The 22,719-nt window shown below is 42.2% G+C and overlaps 2 protein-coding genes across 2 annotated transcripts; one reads left to right on the top strand and one right to left on the bottom strand.

The window, feature by feature from the left end:
* Nucleotides 1-976: 976 nt before the first annotated feature.
* On the top strand, nucleotides 977-15,743 carry ACOT12 (acyl-CoA thioesterase 12). The gene is given in 13 exon segments (XM_064643167.1): nucleotides 977-1,472; nucleotides 3,064-3,196; nucleotides 4,745-4,841; nucleotides 4,843-4,893; nucleotides 7,321-7,440; nucleotides 8,044-8,194; nucleotides 9,190-9,245; nucleotides 9,640-9,700; nucleotides 10,605-10,691; nucleotides 11,907-12,040; nucleotides 13,013-13,141; nucleotides 14,127-14,256; nucleotides 15,054-15,743. Coding segments are annotated over 13 exon segments (1,662 nt in total). The 5' UTR covers nucleotides 977-1,094; the 3' UTR covers nucleotides 15,189-15,743.
* Nucleotides 15,744-17,320: 1,577 nt separating this feature from the next.
* On the bottom strand, nucleotides 17,321-22,698 carry ZCCHC9 (zinc finger CCHC-type containing 9). Its single transcript, XM_064643077.1, has 5 exons — nucleotides 22,282-22,698; nucleotides 20,790-20,940; nucleotides 20,478-20,570; nucleotides 19,515-19,583; nucleotides 17,321-18,296 (listed from the first exon to the last, which is right to left on the bottom strand). Exons 1-5 carry the CDS (start codon nucleotides 22,558-22,560, stop codon nucleotides 18,181-18,183), a joined length of 708 nt encoding a protein of 235 aa, XP_064499147.1. The 5' UTR covers nucleotides 22,561-22,698; the 3' UTR covers nucleotides 17,321-18,180.
* Between the last annotated feature and the right edge of the window lie 21 nt (nucleotides 22,699-22,719).

Raw genomic sequence — 22,719 nt, 5'->3', positions numbered from 1 at the left:
GCAGGGAGACCTTAGAGCACCTTCCAGTGCCTCAAGGCACTGGCACAAGAGAGCTGGAGAGGGACTTTATACCAGGGCATGCAGTGATAGGACAGGGGGGGAATGGCTTCAAACTGAGAGTACGTTTAGATTAGATAGATAGATAGATAGATAGATAGATAGATAGATAGATAGATAAGATAGATTAGATAGATTAGATAGATAGATAGATTAGATAGATAGATAGATAGATAGATAGATAGATAGATAGATAGATAGATAGATAGATAGATAGATAGATAGATAGATAGATAGATGATAGATAGATAGATAAATAGATAGATAGATTAGATAGATTCAGGAAGAATTTCCTCCCTGTGAGGGGGATGAGGGGCTGGAATGGATTTCCCAGAGAAGTTGTGGCTGCCCCATCCCTGGAAGTATCCAAGGCCAGGTTGGACAGGACTTGGAGCAACCTGGGATAATGGAAGGTGTCCCTCCTTGCCCGTGGCAAGGGGTGGAACGAGAGCTGATGTGTTACTTTAATGTAGCAGAAGGTGTAAACTGTAAATGGTTTTCAGGAAAGACTACAGGGCTTATATTTGACTCTGTGCTCCTGCATGGTTTTAATACAGCAGCAATGCTTTAAGGTCTCTTCCAACCTAAACCATTCCGCGATTCCCCTCAGCCCCATCCTCCCACTCCCTCGCCCCTGGGAAGCCCGGTCCGCTCATCTCCCGGCACCCCTTTTCCCTCATTCCCATCACGCCGTTCCTCTTAATTCCGGGGACCTCCTCCGCCTCATCCCCGGGCAACTCTTGCCTCATCCACAGGCATCCCCTTCCCTCATCCCGTCCACCCCTCTCCCCTCACCACGTCCCCCTTTTCCCCTCACCCCGTCACCCCCCCCTTCCCTTCACCCCGTCCCCGTCTCCCCTCACCCCTCTTCTCTCAGCTCCGTCTCCCTTTCCCCTCACCCCGTCCCCCCTCTCCCTCACGCAGCCGGCGGAGATCCTGGCCGATCCCGCGGCGCCGGGGCGGGCCTGTCCCACCCATCCCGGCGGGCGGCGGTGATCCCGGAGCGTGGAGCCTGCGGTTGCCGGGGCAGCTGCGGGATGAGACATTCCCCCATGGATGTGTGCATGTGCCAGGGGGTCCTGCCGGCCCACGCCGACCCCTGCGGGGAGCTGAGCGCCGGGCAGCTGCTCCGCCGGATGGACGCCGCCGCCTGCCTCGCAGGTACTGGGAACACCCCGCCCGGAACACCGGGAACCTCGTTCGCCCAGGAGGCGGCGAGATCACCCCCCGCCTTGGGGGCCGAGGGAGGCTTGAGGGAAGGTTTCAGACGGTGGAAGGGGAAAGTGTTCCAGATTTCCCAGTCACGAGGGGGTGTGGAAGAGACCGCACAGAGTCACGTGGTCTTGCCTCGGTGCCGTCCCAGAGCACGTGCAGACCACTGTGTCCAGGCACAGCTTTGTGTCCGGGCACTTCTGGCAGCCTTGGGACCGTGACCGCTTCCCTAGGGAGCCTGTTCAGTGCCCAACCACCCTCTGGGGGAAGAGCCTTTTCCTGAGATCCAACCTGAACCTTCCCTGACAACAGCTTCATATTCACGTTGTTGTGCAGTGCTGTTCTCCAGGTTTCCTGCTCCTCCTCTCCTTTGCCTCTGTCACTCAGGAAACTTTATGAAGCAGAGGTTCCCTATGTTTATGCAGCTCCTAGTTCAGTGGAGATTTAGCTCTGACTGGAAGCTCTAGGTGCTATGGTCAAATAAATAATATGTCACAATAACTTGCGATAAAAACTATCAGGCTATTAAGTATTAACATTAAAGAAAATATTTATCTATTTCAGATTAACTTTCATAATTAATCCGGAAAGATTGCATTCCTTTTCACAACCAAGTGCATCCCAGGGAGATGAAGAGCACAGTTCAAATTTTGGTAAAAATATTTTATGGTAAGTAAGTAAGTATATCCAGTCATTTCTGCTTTCTCTTCTGTGATGGTATATTACCATATGCAGAAGAAACAGACTGGAACAGTTTTACCAGAACTAAAGCCAACTTGTCTCTGAAAGGCTAATGGCCAAATTGCTTCCCTGAAAGCACTGAAAGAGTATAAAGTAAGAACTGTTTATTATTGGTTTGATATCATACCCATGGAATCAACCTGTTTACCTTTTGCCCAAATTTCCAGGGAGATTAATTCAGGATTAAATTGGTGATGATTAACTAAGATTAGACTTAAAGCAGGAATGTCCCAGAGGGAGTTTGAGAGCTCAGTTCACATTCCTTCACAAAGTCTTGGAGAAATTAAAGAACTTTTTTTTTTTTTTTTCCAAATCCACTTTTCTGAACAACTGTTTCTGAAATTGTGGAGAGAGAACTGCTGTGCACCCACCATCTTAATCTGTTAGTTGGACCATCTGGAAGAAGATGGGAAGTTCTTGATGAGAACCAGAAAGGAAGCAAGGAAATGGCAAGAGGGTTTGAGGGAAGAGTCAAAAGCTGAGAAACGTTAGCAGCACCAAGGCAAGACACAAAATGTTGAATTTCTGTGTGTGTTGCAGTGCTTGGTGCATTATTTTTGAGCCTAGACCTTGTAGACAAATGACACAAGTGACTATTCAGTGACACCTGTGCTGTAATTATCCAAATGTAATAATTTTCTTAAGCCAGTACATATTTGTTATCAGTTTGTCATTGAACTGACATACATGGGAATTGCCATTTACATCACTGATTAACTTTGTAATTCAAAAATTCAATACTCAAACCTTCATATTAATTTTTCTTTTCCTTTTTTTTCTTAAGTGAGAACTGTCCTAAACTCTGTGTACTCTCATAGATGTTTGCATTTAAAAGCTAAAAGCACTTTGTCGTTAAGTTTTAATGAATGATCCAGAAAGGATAATGCAGAATCTCTCGAACTTTAAATTCTGTGCTTGTTTGTATTATTGTGCTTGTCATCTTGGACAAGCAAGAGGTTTTAGAAAATGCTGATGCCATTCTAAGTTCAAAGTGCACTTCGTTATGATTGTGAAATTAAGAACTGTTGGGTTTTTTCTTTTTCATTTGCATAGGTTGAGTTAGAACCTGTAAAGCTTCTGTCCGCAGAAGACCACCTGGAGCACAGCCTGGATATTGAGAGGAGAAGAATCAGACTAGGCTATTTCCAGATCTTTCAAAACCTAATGCAGGAGAGTAATAAGGAAGGTGATTGCATAAAAGATGGAACAAAAGACTTGTGGGCAGCTAGCAGGGAGTAAAAAAGCAGACAAAACATGTGGATCTCCTTGGGGTTGTGTTGTCATGTAGAAAAGAATGTGCCAGATTTGTGAAGGCATTTCTTTCTTTTTCAGAAATTCCAAATTTAAAATTGCAGGATTGAAGGCCATTCATGCACTAAATAGATGTGAAATACAGATCTTCACCTAGGTTCCATTTGTGAGGTTGAACCCTTCACACAGAACTTTGCAATGCAGTAATAAAGTCCTGTGACACTCACTGTAGTGTAGATAGAGGGATAAAATTCGCTCAGGTTTATGGCCATGTATTTGAAGAAAGCACTAAGAACTATATTTATGCCCTGAGATCATTCCCAACAAGCAGGAAAAATTTCATAACATGGGTGTCAAAACAGGTAAAAAAAATCTTTTAAACACTTAGTGATCAAATTAGAAAAGCTGAACCAAGAAACAGGTTCATCTTTTATTCTGACAGTAATTTCTGTTCTTGAAGAGACTTATGCTCAAAAGTTGCTATGTTCCCCTGCAAAAGAAATTATTCCCAGCAGTTAAGCAAATATGCTGGTATTTTGAAAATGTACTCCATGTATAAAATACAGGCTTTTACTGAGGTTTTACTGAGGAGAGATTAAACCTGTTGTAAACATAGATTCTAGTCTTAACTTTGTAGAACTGAAGAGTCTTGTTTGCTATAAGCAAAGAAGCTATTTGTCTTAATGGTAATTGTCTCACAGGATACAGTTGAATACCCTGACAGACAAATCAGAGGTTGATGGGTTTTATCTCCACTGCATTTCCTGGAAACTTCCTTCAAGGGTATTTATTATAGCACTAATTCACCTTCTTACAAGCAAAATAGGGGAGAGGAGAAAACATTTCATGGAAAGGCTGCTAGGTAGCAAAATAGGTACAAATCATACCCAGAAAGTGATCCTTGTCTGCTGAGTGGATCTTAGGCAACAACTTAAGTAGGTCCAAAGTACAAGTTAGTCACGTGTTTCCGCACATTTATATAATCACAAAGATAGTTAATTGTGGTGAAAGTCAGAAGTACCATTCAGGTCAAGCAGCCTTAGCACTTTTAAAATAACTGACATAATCTCGTGCCTAAATCTGTTCCTACAAAACACCACTGAGAAGAACAAAGATCAGAGTGAGGATGTATGGCTAAACATTTGAAAGTGATGCTGGAAATGCTCAGACAATGGAAGGTGATCCAGATCCTTCTTCTCTCTTTTGTCTGTTATGTGTTGTCTCAGGTAATCACAAGATTTGTAACAAGTTTGACATAATCATGTCATACTCTAACCTTAATTAGACACATTTGCACAGGTGCCAATCACACAGAGTGGCAAAGTCTTTGAAAGACATTTGAATAAGTGATGAACAGGGCTCTGGTTCTTCTGTGTCTTTCTGTTTTTCTTCTTTTCACGATGCCTGAAGCAAATGCACACTTCAGTAATAGGGTGCATTTTCTTCTGAAAAAATTCATTGATGCATTGCTGCCATATTTCAGATACTTTTGAAGAGGAAGATGCAATTTCAATTGAACTTACTCGTGTAAGTTCAATTGAGCTTGTCCTGCCTCCTCATGCAAATCATCATGGAAACACTTGGTGGCCAGATCATGGCTTGGATGGAGACAGTGGCGAGTATTTCAGCAAGGTACTTCCTACACCACAATCTCTGCATATTGTTCTAAATAGATGTGCTTTAGATATTAAGGCTTTCACAGGGACTTATTTCATGAAGAATAGAGACCCAGACCTTTGTAACTTTTCTTCCTCCTCACATTGCAGGAGACCCTTGAACTATTTATGTGGTACAGCTCCCACAGCCACTGTGAGAGTCAAATATTGCACATACAGACCCTAAGGGCAAAGAGACTGTGTTATCCTCCTGGGAATCTCTGCAGAAAGTCAGAACTGGATGCAGGAACCGAAACTTGCCCTCCTTTTGGTTGGTGTAGTGTTTAAAAGCAAAATTAATTGTTAAATCAGGATGAAACCAAGTACAAAGTATTTTTTGTGACACTGCTACTCAGTGTGGCCTAGTCATAAAATCATTTAATTCCTCCTCTCCTGGAGTCAAACCGTTGTTTTTCTCCCTTCCTGTTCTTGGACACTGCACAAAGCTTTTTTGTGAACACCACTGAAGTTTCAGTTTGAATTCTCCTTGCATGGCAAGTGACCTAATTCACTGCAGGGATGTTAGATATGTTTTCGCTTTTTAACTTTAATAATTAAATGGCTTTGCCATTCATTATTCATGTGGTTTTGGTTTGTAGTCAATAGTTGTACTAATAACAACAGATTTTCTGTAGTGGTTGGATAAACAGCTTGTTTTAGTAACATCAGTGCACTGGCCCTACCCCAGTGTGCAGCTCCATTGGCTTGAAGGGATTGTTGCAGGTTTTTGCCGTAATATGACCCAAAATATTTACCTGTTTTTGTCAGATAAATTTTACCTAGTGAGAGTCACATTTAGATTTAAAAAGGGAAGGAAAATAGCAGCAAACTGAGTATTGAACGAATTTCCATTGAGCTAATGAATGTCAAATATGATTTATCATGCTGAAAAATTCAGGAATAATAGCTAGTGTCAGAGGCTGGTTGAAAACAGAGATTTTGTAGTTTTTTACTTGAGAGATAACTGGTCTCACTACGAATCTTTTTTGAGGCCACTCAGAGTGAGACCTGACTTTTGAAGGTGCAACGTAAGAGTTGGCATGGCTGCAAACTCTGATGGAAGAATGGAAAAGGAGGGATAACCCTTGACAAAGAAATTCTAAGGGCATTTTAAAGTTTAGTCACCTTCCTGCTACCCTCTCCCCTCCCCACCACCTTTGTTCTGACTGACAATACATGAAAATCTTGAAGATAGAAATAAAACAGTTGAATATTATTAATATTAGTTAGAGCTTGATACGTATTTTCTTATTTCTTACACTTGCAGTAAAAGCATTCAGAGCAAACTTTGCCATGAAAAAATTGAATATTTAAGCCAGATTTCTGTTTTGTTCCTCTCTTATTTTCAATAATAGTGTGTTTGCATTTTTAACATTGTAAATAAAATCAATGTTTAACATTTTAAATCAGAAGAGCAAGTTATTTTTAATTTCATTACAAAGTCATTTGAATGTATTAGGCTATTAAATAGACGTACCAGTCAGTTAATTAGGTACAGATAATTATGTGCATTTAACAATACTGGTACATTAGTTTTCAAAGTGCAGTTCAGTTAAAGGCTAGGAGTGCTGCAAAACTGTGTTTTCAAATTTAAAAGATGCACAATGAAAAATCTATTCTCAGATGTGGACATGGGCTTCTCACTGAGAACAGCATGTTTTTTCAGAGTCTAAAAATAAATGGCATTATTGTGTATTGTTCCCAATTTATGTGATGCACAGAGATCCCAGTAGAAAGTGAAGGGCTTTGACTGCATTTAGAACTGATGAAGAAGCCTAATTTTTGCCCACTCCAGAGAGCTTGCAAACTAGATCCCATTTACGCAAACTGCATTTGGCAACAACAAGTAGTTTTTTATTCTTATTTCTTATCACACCAGCAGAAAGTGTCTAGCAAACAAGCAAAAAGAAAGTACAAATATTAAAAAGAATAGATAGACTGACATTGCTTTGTGTGAACACTCTTTCTGGTACTCAGCCTTTCTGCTCAGGTTTCTTTTAATTGTTCAAAGGCTTTATGATCTGGCAATTTTATGTACTCCCTATGCATACAGAGGTTAATGAAACTGTGAAATAAGTGGTTACTCTGTAGGTAAGAGATTCATGGTCTGGCTCTGAAAGAGGGTAGTATCAAGCAGTGAGAATTAATTGGTGTTTGTAAAATGTGTTGAAAAGGAAACAGCTTGACATAAGTGGCATTATTATGTTTGAAGCTCAAATTATGTGATCTTGGAGCTGAACATGGTCAGTGTATTCCAGTGGGTTATGGAGTAAATTAGTGTAATGTAGTGACCTTCTGAGTCATGCAAACCTTGTTGCTGTAATCCCTTCCCACTCCAGACCTAACAAAGGAAGTTCCTCAGCATGACTGTGTGTTTTGCTCTCTCTCTTGCTTTATTTCCCAGCCGCCTTTGTCATTCATACCCTGTCCTGAAATCAGTGAACATGTTTAAGTTCTGGGGACCCTCCTTTGTGGGCGACCACCTCGTCTTCAACACCACTGTGAACAACACCTTCCAGAACAGGTGAAGTTCCTCATCTGTTTGTCTTCCTTGACTTCTCCAGCACCAGCCTAAACTGTGTGTTTCAGGTTTCAGCCTGAAATCCAGGAGGATTGTGTTCCTGAATTAATTATTTTTTCAGCTGGAACTTTGAAGGATGTATCTATATCTAAAACTGTCTATCTATATGTGGGAGTTTTTTGCTTTTCTCACTGGAAGTTTTAAAAAAATGCATTCCCTGACTTTCATTTTAAAGATAATTTGTAACCAAATCTCACTCCTGCAAATGCAGTCACTAAATATTCCTCTAAAACTCACGGATTTCCAAGAGTTCATTTGGTCCCAGAGCAGTGATTCTTCAGAATATTCCAGTTTACCCATCTTGACATCTGTTGGCAGATCCAGCTTCTATTTTATTGCTTATTTTGATTAATTCTACTTAGCCACTCCCATCTTTTGTTTTATTTCTGACACGTGTCTGTCCAGATTGAGTAATTTATTTGGTTTGCTACAGAAGGTATTTCAGTCACACACACCTGGGTGCACAGCAGTCCTTTTTAGCATTTCTCAGGGCTCCTTCTGCACCACTTGAAGTAGTTCAATAATTAATATAAACTTTTCTTTCAGTGTGGAGGTTGGTGTCCGTGTTGAGGCTTATGACTGTGAGGAGTGGATCAAGGATCAGCCACGGCACATTAACAGTGCATTCCTCATCTTTAGTGCTGTGAATGACAAAGGACAGCTGCTCCCCTTCCCCAAAGTCAAACCCACAACAGAGGTGAGCTCTCATCCACAGGGGCAGCAGGGATGCATATTTGAGGTGCTGTGGTCCAGCCCAGCACACTCTATGTGCAACAGATCATCACTACAACCAGGACATGGAAGAAAAATCTGCTTTTTGGAGATTTTTCCACCTGTCTGTATGTTTATGAAATTTCCACTGACTATAGATGAAACTACAGTATTAGTAGTTATTTCTAGAAATCCTTCACAAAGATGAGAAATAGAGTTAATAAAAAAGTGTGGAGGAATCAAACAAATCCCATGATGTGTGTGGGCTTTCCAGTCCCTTGGACATGAAGATCTCAGCATGTGTTGCCCTGAAAGTGGTTCATGAAGCACTTGAAGCAGTTGAATACTTTGTTAAATTGTTTGTTGTGATGTCACCTGTCATGAGCCTTCCTGCTCCAATTAGAAGAATTTTAGAGAGCCAGCAGTAGCAGAAATGAAATGATTGTTTAACATCAGAGATCTTATCTTTTATAGAATGGCAACTAGACAAATAAATCAAGGTGTCCCAAGAACTATCTGAAGCAGTAAAGTTCACCATGCACTTTGCAGGCTGTTCCAAGAGGAAAAACTGACTTTACAAAAATAAAATAAAATTTTTCCATGCTTTCTTTGTGCTTTGGACACCTGATGATGAGGAACTGGATTGATAGGTTATTTGGTGGTGGCACATTTAGAAAGAGTAAAATGTGTGTGGTTCACTGCCCAGCTGCCACTGGTTTACGACCAAAAAGCACTAAGAGGGAGCAGCTGTGATACAACTCTTTTATCACATTGTTTTTTCAAATTTAAGGGAATATCTCCAAGCCAAAAATAAACTTGGGTTAATCTGGGGAAAGGTGAGGTGTAAAGTACAGTTTTTTACTTGCCTGTATTATTTCTCTGGCATTTGTTAATCTGTAAAAAATAATGTTTAGTGGTCTTTTTTTAGACTTTATTCTAAAATAATCAGATGTGTGACTGTCTGGTTTACTTTTGATGAAGGATGGTATGAGAAGATACCACAGAGCTATTGCCCGAAGGAGAATTCGTCTAACCGGGTATAGCTGGGCTACAAGGAGGACTTGGTTTTGAAAACTTAATTTTATAATCCATCCTATAAAAAACCTGATCATTCATTAAGTAATCAAAATCTCCTTAATATATATATGATGTTATATTATTAAATTTCCAAATAATTTTGCTTCAGATGCACTCAAATTATTAGAGGCTACTTGTCTGAAAATTACTTTGCTCTACAGGTTATTTGGTTTCTCCATCTTCCTTGAAAAGAAAAAGGGAGTTATTGCATGTGTGTATTGCATCCAAAAATTGATAAAATATCTGTATTTAGAAGACACTTAAGCCTATAGAAAATGATAGTTTCTAGTGTACATAGAAGTAAGTGTAAAGAACCAATTCATGCTATTATTTCTCTCGTTAATTGTGTTTTAGAAAATGCATACTGTCTGCTAAAGGAGACAAACCTTCTGAACCCTGGGAGAGAAGCAACCAGGTAATTTGTAGGTGCATAAAAGGTGGGGTTTAGACTTTTTGGGTGTGTAAGACTGTGCCTGTGTTATGCAGTGAATAGTGATGAACTTGAATTTAGGTGGACTTACAGACAACTTTTCAGTGTCCAGTTTTTGTGGCTAAATTTTCATTCCATTTAAGATCTCACAGAAATTTTCATTCATCTACTCCCATTACATGAAAAAATAAGTAGTTGAGACTTATAATGCAGGAAGGGATTTGCTGTTAACAGAGGCATCACCACTGTTTGAAGCAGCATTTCTCTTTTTCTGAAAAACAATGATTGTAAACATGCACACACTGATAAAAATGGCTTACTTAAGATTTATTTACTATGAAATTAAAACCTGCCATGAAAGACTCTAAGGCTGTATTCTCTTTATATGGTGGTTAAATGAGAACTCCATCCACTGTAGCCAAGCATAAATAATGGATATATTTGCACTTTCTCTGCTCTGAGCCTGCTGTGTAAAGCAATTGCCAAGATGGACCACAGCTTGATAGCAAAGAAGAGGTTAATTTTCTAGTAGATTCTGATTACTTAGGAAGAAGATGGACAAAACCATTAATTTAGTGGTCTGAGAGGTTGCCTGTGTTATCTCCCTGGTGGTACAGTTTTTCTGCACTGCTTTATAACTGCAGAAGCTGAAAGTAGTATTTTGTTGTTCTTTAATTAAGGTTGCTTTGCCAACAGCCATGTGAGCACATAATCTACCCATTGGAAGTTTAATTCAGAAACTACTAGGCTGTGTTTTCACTTATAAGAAAAATAAACATTTGCTTGCGGTTGAGGGGTAACGATAGAAAAAAAGAGCATCTCATTTCTGCAATGTTTAGTGAAGTGTGCTTTTACCCCTTCATTTTCAGACATGTGTCTTACATTTCAGGCATATTTGAGTTACAACAACGTAGCAGCACTGACACACCTGGCAGCAAAACCAAGATGGGAAATAACCAGGACGCATCATTGTGGAGTCACTGCACAGCCACTTGAGCTGTGCTCCACCACAAGAGCTGGGCGAGGAAAAGTGGTGTTTTACTGTATGTATATCTGTAATACACTGCCTTCACCAGCTCTGCAGAGGTTTCTAAGCAGCAGGGCATTATCTTGTGATAGTTCCAAGTGGACACTGCCAGTCGCACAGCAATTTATGTACCATATTTTTCATATATACCATATTATCTGTCTTCTCAAAAGGCCACTTGAGGCTGTTCCTATTCATGATTTTCCTTTCAGATATTCTTCTTCCAGCCCTTTTTCTATTAAAAGATTACAGAAGTCTGAAAGCAAGGCGTCTCTCTGTTCACCTACTATTGTTATAAACTCAAAATCAGCAAGGAAACTTGTGTAAGCCAGTTCTAATAGAGGAATATCCTGCTAAGAAAACCAGCAGCAAGATCATGTAGCTGAGAAAACTTGGTATTAACCCAGTTGCAGGGCATGTTTCCCAAACCATTGAGAGGCATCGGATATCTGTTAAGGCTGGATTTCTGAAACAGGGTTAGCGACTGGCAGACCACTTTAAAATCATGTAAATCCAGAGATGTTTGGGGGCAAGAAGAGGTGGTTGCAGTACTTTAGTCTGACCTCCTGCACATCAGAGGCTATGAAACTTTGCTGAGATGTGCTTGCATCTGGTCGATGAGCTGCTTGAGTAAGAGCAGACACAAACAATAAGGAATTCTAGTGATTTGGGAATAACGCCTACTAAGTCTTAAGTACTCTCTTTTACCCGTCTTGTTACATTATACAGGGTTTATGGAATGTGCCCAACCCTTCTTTTGTGTGTGCATTGTTACGTACAAGTTGTTCCTTTTGAATTTTTAATATTAGGGTTTAGGCCTATGACTAGAAATAGACCCAAAATAATCAAGACAAGATACTACAAGTGTGGGGCAAGAGAGGCAAAACCATGTGTTGAAATAGTTTTCCCATATATCATTGATTCTGGGTGCTCTGCTTCAGAGAAAAGAGAAAAAAGGGTATTTTGGAAAGAGAAATGCTGAGTCACTTTAGGGGAAGGGGGCATAGGCCAAGGTGTGGCTGATTTGTATGGACAAAGGCATTTGGTATTTCATGGGTACTCCTGAGAAAATCTGCTGAAGTCCTAAATCTGTAACATTTATAAATCTTAAAATATTCATGCAGTCGTTCTTTGTTTTCAATACGTGCTCACTTTTTCTTTCAGATAAAAATATGGACTTTTGAGGAGGGTGATGCATTATCTTTCAAGGTTGAAATGCAGGTGAAGATCCCATCCGACCTGGCTTTTTACCTTCTGTCCGACTTCATGTTGCGCCAGCAATGGGACAAACATTTCCTGTAAGAACCTGCCTTTCTTCAGGGCCTTGAATCCACTGACAACTAACCCTTTCTGGTACAAATATTTCCTGAGATGTTGGCACTTTTCTACCCAGTTAAGAAGAAATTGTTGTAAGAAGCTGACATCAAAGATTTGTTAGTCAAAGTGTGGATTTTGGTTTTTACATTAAAATTTGGTTTATACTTAATCTGATTCCAAATTATAGTTGCCCTGGACTGTTAAAAGAGAGGGATGGGACAGAGGTGACCCCTTTCTTAAATGAACGCAATTCCATGCCTAGACAGGTGTATGTTAAAAGTGACAAAAACCAAAAGTTGCTAGTAAGAACTTCAAGTTGCGTACAACTTGAGGTGGATATATTGTGCATGCTGTCTGTGAAAATTAAGGAAGACTCTGGATTCCTTCATGTTTGTGTTGTTTGGGACACGGATGCTCAGATTCATTCTACAGTGAAAGTGAGAAATCAAGAAATGAGGTTCTTCAAAATGTGTATTTTCAGAAAAAAAAATCTTTTAAAGTGTATCTGAAAAGGAGTAGGTTTTGGAATTGCTGTAAAAGGTGTTTGAGGGTCTTTATTTACCTTATATGGTGTAAAATAGTGATTAGAGTTGAATTAATATGATGCCAATTGGTTTTGGTGAATATTCTCTTAAAGGAGAAGCACTTTCAGGTAATTATTCCATTGTGAAAGGTTTTTACCAGGTGAAAGTGGAAACTTAGGGATATTTGAAAAAATACAGTCTCTATTGAATTGATGGCTTGTAACAAGTGAAATCTGAAGAAATACCATGTTAATGAGGTGTTGCAGAAAACCTAAAATTTTCACTCTCTATTCCTCTCTCTCCCTTGCTGCCTGAATGTGAAAATCAAAGGTTTAATGTTAGGATGGAACACATTTGCACTGTGGTTTTTTAAAGGGGATGCTGTTGCATACATCAGGGCTTGTGTGTGTGCGCTACATGTATTTGCAGGACTTGTGAGGTCCTGCAGGCTGTGGGTGAAGAGGAGAAAATATATTATGTGATGTCTCCCCCCACAAGGGGCTACGAACCCAGAGACTTTGTGATTCTCGTGTCTCAAAGGCAACCCTGCAAGCCACAGTGAGTAGGGCTTTTGCATTTCACTGTGAGCACTTTGAGGCCACAGTTTTGGGTTCTGTTGACCTTCTCCTGTCATTGGGGGACAAAGATTTTATTTTTTAAGAAGCTAGATTAGTATGTTGGTGCCTGCATTTGTACAACCGGATTTGTTTTGCGACATGAAGGTGCAGTGAAGTAAATCCAGATCATCACAAATTTACAGCATAGTCCAGTATTGCTTCTCTGATGGTGACTCTTTGGGAGTGGTCTGTCTAGAGGGAAAATAGGCCAGAATTCCAAACGGGAAAAAATATGTCCCAGAAGGCCTGTCAGTGAGCTGAGACACTGAACTGGGAATTTGTCTTGTTATTTGTTTTAACTGGCGTTGTAGTCCCATTCAACATATTTCTGGAGATCTTCTTATTCAAGGAAGTGCTTGAAACCTCACACAGTTATTTTACCTGAAAATTTTGCCAAGTCTCTTGATCAGTTTAACATCCACTGCTTTTTATTTTATTTTTTATTGGATTTCCTTTTGTTCTTGCATAATGAAACACAGGTAAATGGAACCATTTGGTGTTACTTATCCTTCTTTAGTCTCAATTTCTTTTCGTATACTCAGAAATTCTTCAAGGTAACAGTAAAAGGCAGTGTTCCGTACTGTGCTTGCTTTCTACCCTCACATCAGGGGATTGAATGAGTTTGAATACCTTTGCTGGGGCTGCTTCTTAGTAAGAGCTGTTCTGTAAACATGGGTTGTGGAGAGCAGAATAAATTTAAAAAAGGACATGTTGTTTGTGAGTGGTTGTTCTTTGGCTTTCCACAGAGGTCTGATAAAGCCTCAGTGAGACCCAGGAGAGCCCAGCCCTTCAACAAGTACAGGTGAACACACAGGAGCTTATTTACCTTCATATGAAAGGGACACCTTTGGTACAGCTGTGTATGTTGTCACTTCTGTGTATCTTTTTGGACAAGAGAAGTGTTTGATGGTTCCTCTTGCCCACAGTGAACCCTACACCGTGGCTGTGAGGTCGGTGACCCTCAGGGCAGTGCCCCCATCCCCAAAGTTCTCCAGGAGTGAAGTCCTTTGTGCCGGGTTCCAGATATACACCAGCACGAGCAGCTCCTGTACGTGAGTGGCTCTGAGGCCTCATCTCTGCCTCCCTTCAGGGAGCATCACCTGTGCATGTCACTGACAATCTGTGAAGGCAACAGCAAAATACAAACCAAAAAATGGGTCTGTTTCCCCAGTCTGGTTGTGTGGAACCTGCCCTGCCCAACTTTGGCCAATCTGTCTGTCAGGAATGAGGTCTAAACTAGGCACCGGAGGTTGCTGTGCACCTCCAGAGTCATTCATTCACTCCTAAAACACACTTCTAGAAGGTGTGCATTAAACTGGTCTCTGGGGGTGTCCATCTCTTTTCACTGCCTACAGAGGAAGTCCATGGAAAACAGTTCAGACTAAATTCCTAATTTTAACTTTCATATGCCAGAAATCACACAGTCTGAATCCCGTCTCTGGATGAGTGACAATGTTCTTTTCTTGTTCTTTTCCATGGGAAGGCCCAAACTTTTCCATTTAAGAAAACACATTTCTGAAAATATTCAGTAGCTCTCAGTGGCTGCTATTATTATTTTCAGGCAACAGCTTTGTTCACAAAACACGTATATTTAACAGGGTATATACATGTTTCTTGCTGCACTGCTCTGTACATCTACCTGCAGATGCTTGAGGATCTGAGAGCAGTGAGGACACTGAGATCACTGAAGTGCTGTGAAAAGACATGCTTTTTGCAAATTACTGCCTTTGGTTTCAGAAACACTGTGTTTCTATTCACATCCATAAAAACTCTGATGCTCATCTAGGCTCTGCAAAAAATCGCTAACTCTTGCAATCCACAGGCTTTTTTTGTCTCATTTTTTGTTCAAACAGGTGTGTTACTTCAATCAAGTGACATCAGGAGTGATGCCTTACTTAGCTGCAAATCTCGCTGGCTCATCAAAATCCATTGAAGACACAGCTTTGGAATGTATAAAGTTCTTGGAGACGAAAGGCTGCATATACTAAAGTTAAAAACAGATTTCTGAAGGGACATCTGAAGATTATCCAGCAATTCTGGTTTAAATTCCTGCAAGTGTGTTGATCATTTTTCTACAGGTTACTTACGTTGGATCATGTAGCCAGTATTTGGCTTGAACCTGAGAATACCTTGTACAAGCATCTGCTATCAAATTGAGCTTAGGCTTTAGGATCCAAATTCAATTTTTAATTTAAAAAAGATTAAGGGACAGATTCTGCTTTTGATTCCATTAATGAATTTTGTATAAATGGAGGCAGAACTTGGCTCAGTGGAGCTGTAGCTCATGAGACTGTTTCCCTGTTTTAATGTTATACTGTATGAAAAGGCATCCAAGCAGTTTTAAATCTGTAAATACCACCCCTTGTAACCTGCAAACCAGTGCTACCAAGTAGCTTTCCCTGTGCTCTGACCTGGCTGTCCAAGTCTTTGCACCCCCATTATTTATAAACTGATTACAGCCCATGTAAATTAGAGTTTGCTGCTTTTAATACTTGTCTGTTTATGTGTGACTTCCAATAAATTATTGTTTCTGAGGTTACAAATTCATCACAAATTTCATTACAGGATATCTGGGGTGCAGAATGGCTGCTTTGTAGTGGTGATGGGGACTGCTGGCAATCTCAGTGCCTGGCTGTGGAGCAGAACAGTAACTCTTGCATCCACTCCCTCACAGATGAAAAGGGGGGATGTTTTCAGAGGTTTTATTGTGGTGTGTGTGCTTTGTTTTCTGCTCTTATTTTTGCTTAAAAGAGCCTTGTTGAGAGGAATGAGTGTGCTCATCAGCAGTTAGATCCTGGCATGGACAGGGATATGAGTGGGATCAAAGCATGAGCTGCAGGAGGGCCACTTGATCTCACTGCAGAATCACAACTGGTATAGGGAGAGCTCTCAGGGTCTGGCAGCGTTCCCACTTAAACACATCCTCAGTTCACCCTACAGCCAAAACAGAGCTCTCTTCAGGGATTCATAGGATACAGCACATTTTGCATATGGGAAGTGCAGCAGGAGAGACACCAAGGGAAGCCCTGGAAGCCCTCAGGGTGCCGCAACACCTGAGTCACCTGGGCTCTCCACAGGTCTGGTTTAGCTGGGGTACAAAGCCTTAGTGAAACCAGCTCTGTCTGCAGGGGCTGGCTGCTCTGTGCCACACACAGCTGCTCTTTCCACTTGGAATAGAGGCAGGGAGGCAGGTCCTGGGCTTTGGCTCTGGAGACCATCCACAGACCCAGATCCTGATTTTGGATCAGCATGGTCATCATGAGGGTGAAGTGCAGCTCCTCATTCTGGGGAGCAGGGACAGCCCCCCCCAGGACATGGGAGCCACTGAGGCCCTGCTTGTCACCTCCTGGCTCAGCTGGCCCTGGGAAGGCCCAGATCCCTCCAGGACCAGGAGCTTAGCTCCCCAAGTCCTGCAGGGTGCAGGTGAGGGCAGAGAAGCCTCCAAGATCCCAATTTTTGGTGAAGAGAGACACCTAATGTTGGCTCTGAACATAGGCAGTGGGGACAGAGCCTGGATGCTGCCTGCACCAAGCACTGTACATTTATTTACACCTTTACATGCAGCACCTTTTACAGCTGCTTTTCAAACAGCTTTCTTCAGCTACACCCACCTCTGTGAAATCATCAGTGGGTGCATTTAAGGTGTAGTTTTGTCCAACAATTACTGAGGATTGCTCTGAGTGAGTTGAAGATTGACCCACGGCTCACCCCCGCTGCCTACACCAGCCCTCACTTGCATGTACTGGCAACGCTAGGACACTGAAAGTCTGTGGCTCCAGGTTCCTATGCATAAAAGAACAGGTTACAAAGCCAAAGAGCTGAGAAATTATCTAAAAAGATGCTTTTTGGACAATATATTTAATTCATAGAATAGAAAGGGTAACATGGGGATGCCCATTGCAAAATGTCACATAGAAGTGACACAGCTTTGAGCTTTAATCTAATAGTTAATTAAAACTCTGTAATTAATTCTTGATTTCATTCACATCCACTCTTCTTCCCCATTTAAATGTGTGCTCTGACGAATACAAACTGAATATACACCCCCCAATCTCAGTCAACTTAGTGCGCCCTTGTCTCCACAGCAGAACCAGGAAACCTAAAACAAGAGCTCTAACCATTATATTCTTTAGCAGCATTTTTATTAAAAATAATTAACATGTACAAATATAAAATATATCCACACAATTTAACTCCCCATATTTGTTTTTTGCTTCAAGAAAAGCTTGTGAGAGGAGCTCAGGGTGCTCTTCTCCAGTAGCACAACATGCTGGGGGAACTCTCTTTTGAGTTGTTTTCCTAACTTTTCTTTAATATGCCTCAGTTTTTCTAAGGCTACGGTCTCCATTTCAAAACAGTAGGTCTGCCAGCTAGCAGGAGGTGTAGTATACATTCCCAACTTGCCAAGGGATAGAAACAATGAAGATTTTTGAGCATTTTCCTTGAAAAAAAGTAAAGAAACTAAGCAAACTTCTCACTTGTTCTCCAGCTCTTTTCAGGTGTTTTTCACCACAGGTATCAAAGGCAGGGCATGATTCTGTTTGTTACTGAACAAATAAACAATCCAACACGCACTAACAATAATGATTGTTAATGACAACCACGAGTAGCAGGAATTGCACCCCCAAGCTAGACAGGCCGTAGGGTTTACCTGTAACTTCACCACAAGAAGTTACATATGTGCCAAGCTGGCACATATAGAGGAAAAAATCAGTTATTCCTAAAAGGAGAAGGCAAAACCAAGCCAGAACCCAACAAGAACCTTTAAAAAGTACCCAGAATCCCTTTAGTAAAATACCCACTTGGTGTATTTCTGTTGTTCCTAGCTTTTCAGGGAGCTAGGCAAGTCTGGGAGGCAAACTGGAAAAATGAAGGGAGACAAAAAAATAACAATTCAGCAGCACTCTGCTTGATTTTTTGGAACCAGCTCTCTGTAGTCACTCTTCTGCAGCAAAGCAGCAGTGAAGGGCCAAGAGACCTTCAAAAAGTCACAACTTTGGGTACTTTGGCTTTTGGCTTCTGCAGCTTTGGTGCTTCAGTGACTTCCTCATGGTCCGCACTCATTCCAGAGACCCACCGCCCAACTGTCAGCTGCTCTGCAGGGGGACACAGAGGGTGGGGAAAGGCTCAGCACTGCCAGCATCAAACCTTCACACCTGGGCAAGGCTGGGCCCATGAGGGCAACAAATCAAATCATACCAAGAGTATCACACAGATAAACTCAAATTTATATTAAAGCAGGCCCGATAAACCCACCTGAAAAAATTAAAGGCTGCAGTGCCTAAACCTCTTTGCCAGCTGTAATTATTCCTGTAGTCTAAAAGTACTCTGCATGATGCAAACTGATTTCACAGAATATCACAGTTCGTACCAACGGTGTCACAGTTCCAATTAATTCAACCATTTTTAACCAGCAGTACCAGTTTTGAAACACCAATGTAAGGACAAAGATCTCCCTTGACAAACTGAACAGCACTAGTGAGTCTTCGTTGTGGATGTAAAACTTAAGCAGAAAGAGGTAGAAAAGAATTGCTTACAGGCTTTCAACGCAGCAGCAGTCACCTGGGTGGGCACTGCCCAACTATCTGCTGATGAGTTTGGGGAAATTTATTTAAGAGTCTTTTTGTGTTAGAAACTTCTCTTCAGACTCAACCCCACCCACTCTAAGCTGGCTAAGCAGCATGCACCTAGAATGCTACATTTCATGTAACAGATCTAACAATATCATATATGTAAGATTAGATACAGAAAATGCCTCTACTGCGTCCATAAATATTTCTTACATAAATTTCACCAAAGTGGCTTACTATTAACCCAGAAGTTCTAAGCACCATAAAAACTAAGTAGAAAAAATCACAGATGTTGTCACCACTTCAAGTGGTAACAGAATCATTCTTCAAACCCTTTTTTGATGCTTTTGCCTCCCTGAGCACAGTGGGGTTTTGGGGTGCTTTATATAGTTTTAACACCCACATTGGAAAACTGAAGAACATGTAAGAAAGCAGCTCATTAGCTGTGGATCCAACTGGACACACATCCTGTCTCCTCCTTCTCCCCCATCCCTGACATACCTGCCTGCACACACCACCACCTTGCACCTGACACTGTGTTCACTTCCACTACCTCCCATTGGAATCATCAAAAATCAGCAGCCAGTCTGAGTTACACAGCTGCCAAGCTATGAACAGCAGCACAAACACTGGCCAAAAAAATACATATTATCTCCCAAACCCTTTTTCCTGACCGAGGTAAGGCAAACCAGTAAATGGACGCTGCTGGCCTCAAACTCCACCCCACAGTCTCCTGCAGCTCACCTGCGTTCTGTTTCTCTGGGCAGTCCTTTTTGAAGTGCTCCACAGAGCCACAAAGTTTGCAGCCCCCACCTGTTCACAGAGAAAGCTGTTATTCACAAGGAAAACAAAAACCAGCAAACCACCCAACAAAATGCCTCCCTCCATGTCTCTGAGGGGCAGAGCTGCTTGTGATCTGCTTGTGTACTGCTCTGTACAGAACCACATACCATTTCTGATTTGTTGGAAGCTCTCTTTTTGAGAAACCAGCTGCATTCTGCCAAAATTCATACTCAAAGGAACTTTTGAAGTTGACAGGAGCCCCTGAGCGGTAGGTAATCCAACGGCAGGAACTGAGATATGAAATTTAAATTCTACTCCTAATCCAAACATTTGAAAGCAAAGTGATTCTTCTCCCACTTCCACTGTGCTGCAAGATCACCCTTTGGAATTTGCCAGACACCACGTTTGTACTGGGGAAACAGGTTGCTGGTTGTTGGTGCCAATAGGGAAGTCAGGAAGAGCAGAATCTGAGTGAAACCTTCAAACTTAGATCCTATTTCTCATTAAAGTCACTCAAACCGAAGATATCCTTCTTCTAGCGAGAGCCTGTGATTTGCCACCTCCCAAAATCTTAACAGGGTTACAGTATATTTTTACCACCTAATTTGGTGCATGTACATGTAAATATACACTGACTACAACATGATTTTGTTTTCTTGTGTATCTCTTGATATTGAAGCACAAGCAAATTCTCACACTTTGCACCTCATCTCATTGTTTAACTCTAAGCTTACAATTAAAACAGAAATCCCCAGGTAATTAATTGACAATGAATTCCCTAGAATTACTCTGCTTTCACCAAAAAAGACACAGAAATTCCATTTAGTCAAGTCTTCATTCACTTGCAATGTTACTTTGCTCTGTATCAGGCAAGAACAACACAGAAATTAGATTTTACTTAATTTAGTAAATCAGCACACTCACCTTCAGCATACAGTCCTTTGGGATTATCCGGACACGACCTTGACAGGTGCCCCATCTCACCACAGATGAAACATTTTGCATATGGAAATGGCCCTGCAAAATGCCAAAGGGTTTATGATGCACATCAAAACCTTTGTGAAGCCACAGACTGAACACAGTGTGACGACAATATCTTACTTTATGTACAAAACACGTCAGGTTTCTCATTATCATATTGCAAGAGTTAAATTACTAACACAAAAAGCTGCTGTTTCTGTAGTCAGACAACTCAGACCAAAGTTCCTCAAAACACCACAAATTTCTGAGACTCACCACTGGCTGGATCCACTTTGGCTCTGCATTTGCTGATGTCATGTTCCGTGGATCCACACCGGTAGCAGATGCCCGTCCCCATGTCTTGGCTTTCAAGGACTGCAGGACAGTCAGCCACGCCGTGCCCAGGTTCTCTGCAGTGGAAACACACCTTTGAAGAGAGAAATCCAGTGATTCTGTGAGTGGCAACCAAAGACCTGCAAATCCCAGCATTACAGGGCCTAAAAGGCAAACACACCAAGGGATTTTCTCCTCAAGGAAAGACAGTCATGAAAGGAGACTTTTTGTGCTCTGCCACACAACAACTGTGAGTGCTCTGTGCCATCAAACCACATTATCATGGGCATTTTTCTCCCTTTAGTAGCAACACACTGTTTGGGGCATTCACCCACTGACAACTGCGCGCCCTGGACCATGGAATCATGGAATGCTTTGGGTTGGAAGGGACCTTAAGGCCCATGTCATAACACCCCCCGCCATGGGCAGGGACACCTGCCCGCTTGTTCCAAGCCCCATCCAACCTGGCCTTAGACACTTCCAGGGACTTCACTTTTCACCTGAAGCCTCACCTGACATGCTGTGTCCCCTTGGGAGGTGAGGGCTGAGCTCCTCACTGAGCCCCTCTGGCAGCACCGGCACAGAGAGAGGGATCTGCACCTCCCACACAGGGGTTTTCCTGGGGGTTTAACAACGTTGGGGGAAAATGACTGGAGGTAATAAGATAATGGTATGGAAATTATAGGGGAAAATAGGGTTGCCACTCCCTGGACTGACCCCCTCCCCAACACAACACAATCCAAGGGGGACTAAAGGGAGGGTGGAGACCCCATGGTTGCCGTGGAGCCCTTGCAAAAGAGGGAACTTGATGGTACCTTTTAGTTGATAAGCCACACGGCAGCTGAAAACCAAGTGAGATAAAGGACCATGTCCTGCTGTTCAATCAGCAGCCCTGGTGAAACCCCTCTCCTTGGGCTGACCGTGTTCCCACTCCAAAGCCACCTCAGGTACTGGACTGAGATACCCACCCTCAAGGTATGACTACCCCTCACTGATTAAGCTGTGTGAGTAAAGTCACTCAAGCTCCCCCTAAACATAAAGAAGTAGTATAAAAGTAAGTTAAGAACGAGGAGAAGCTTGGGAAGACTCCAGTCTAACTTTTGGGATCAGTCGATGGACTGAACCTCTCTCTGCCCCATAGGAACTCCCTGGGTAAGAACCGTGCTCTGTGTGTGCAGAATCACTACCTCCAGCCAGCTCTTATTAGTGATTAGAATTTGCTTTGAATTCATATTTCGTTTTGAATTAGTAAATTGCTTTGAATACATCTCTGCAGCCAGACACTATCACCGGCAATCCCTGAACTTGTCACAACGATATTAACAAAGGGTGTTATTCTGCACAGTGTTGTTGTGAGCCCTCCAAGGGCTCTGGCAGACCGATCAAACATAAGAATTTAAGGGAACGTCCCTCTTCTGCGTGGCACAGGACTCACCATGGCGTTCTTCCTTCTCTCCTGCCTCCTCACCCTCCTGCTCTTCCGCCGCCAGTCCTTCCTCAGTGCCTCCTCCTCCTCCTCCTTCTGCTGCTGCTGCTGCTTCCGGTGCGCCAAGAACCCGTTCACGTCCTCGCTCACATACTCCTTCTTCTTCCTCCTCTTCCTCCTCTCCTTCTCCTCCTCCTCATCCTTTCCCGGCCCCCCCATCTCTTCCCAGGGGGTCGCGTCCAGCGCCCTCGCCCCGGGCGGGATGTTCCGCCGCGCCCAGCGGGTCATGGATGGAGGAGGTGGAAATGGGGAGTGGAAATGAAATGGGGGGTCCCGCGGAGTCCCGCAGGGTCCCGGAAGCAGGACTCGCCGCTGAGCAGAACCGGGCAGCGCCGGGTGATGACGATACGGAAGAGGGAGGAGGAAGAGGAGGAGGGGGACTGGTGG

This window comes from Pseudopipra pipra, chromosome Z (assembly GCF_036250125.1).
Source record: "Pseudopipra pipra isolate bDixPip1 chromosome Z, bDixPip1.hap1, whole genome shotgun sequence".
Taxonomy (NCBI): Eukaryota; Metazoa; Chordata; class Aves; order Passeriformes; family Pipridae; genus Pseudopipra; species Pseudopipra pipra.
Note: the sequence above shows the minus strand (reverse complement) of the source record. Positions and strands in the feature narration are given on the sequence as shown.

Coding starts and splice junctions, on each gene's coding strand:
- ZCCHC9 (XM_064643077.1), bottom strand. CDS start 22,560: ATGACCCGCTGGGCGCGGCGGAACATCCCGCCCGGGGCGAGGGCGCTG. Junction 20,571..20,789: donor CAAAGTGGATCCAGCCAGTG/GTGAGTCTCAGA, acceptor GGCATTTTGCAG/GGCCATTTCCATATGCAAAA. Junction 18,297..19,514: donor CCCAGAGAAACAGAACGCAG/GTGAGCTGCAGG, acceptor GTCCCCCTGCAG/AGCAGCTGACAGTTGGGCGG.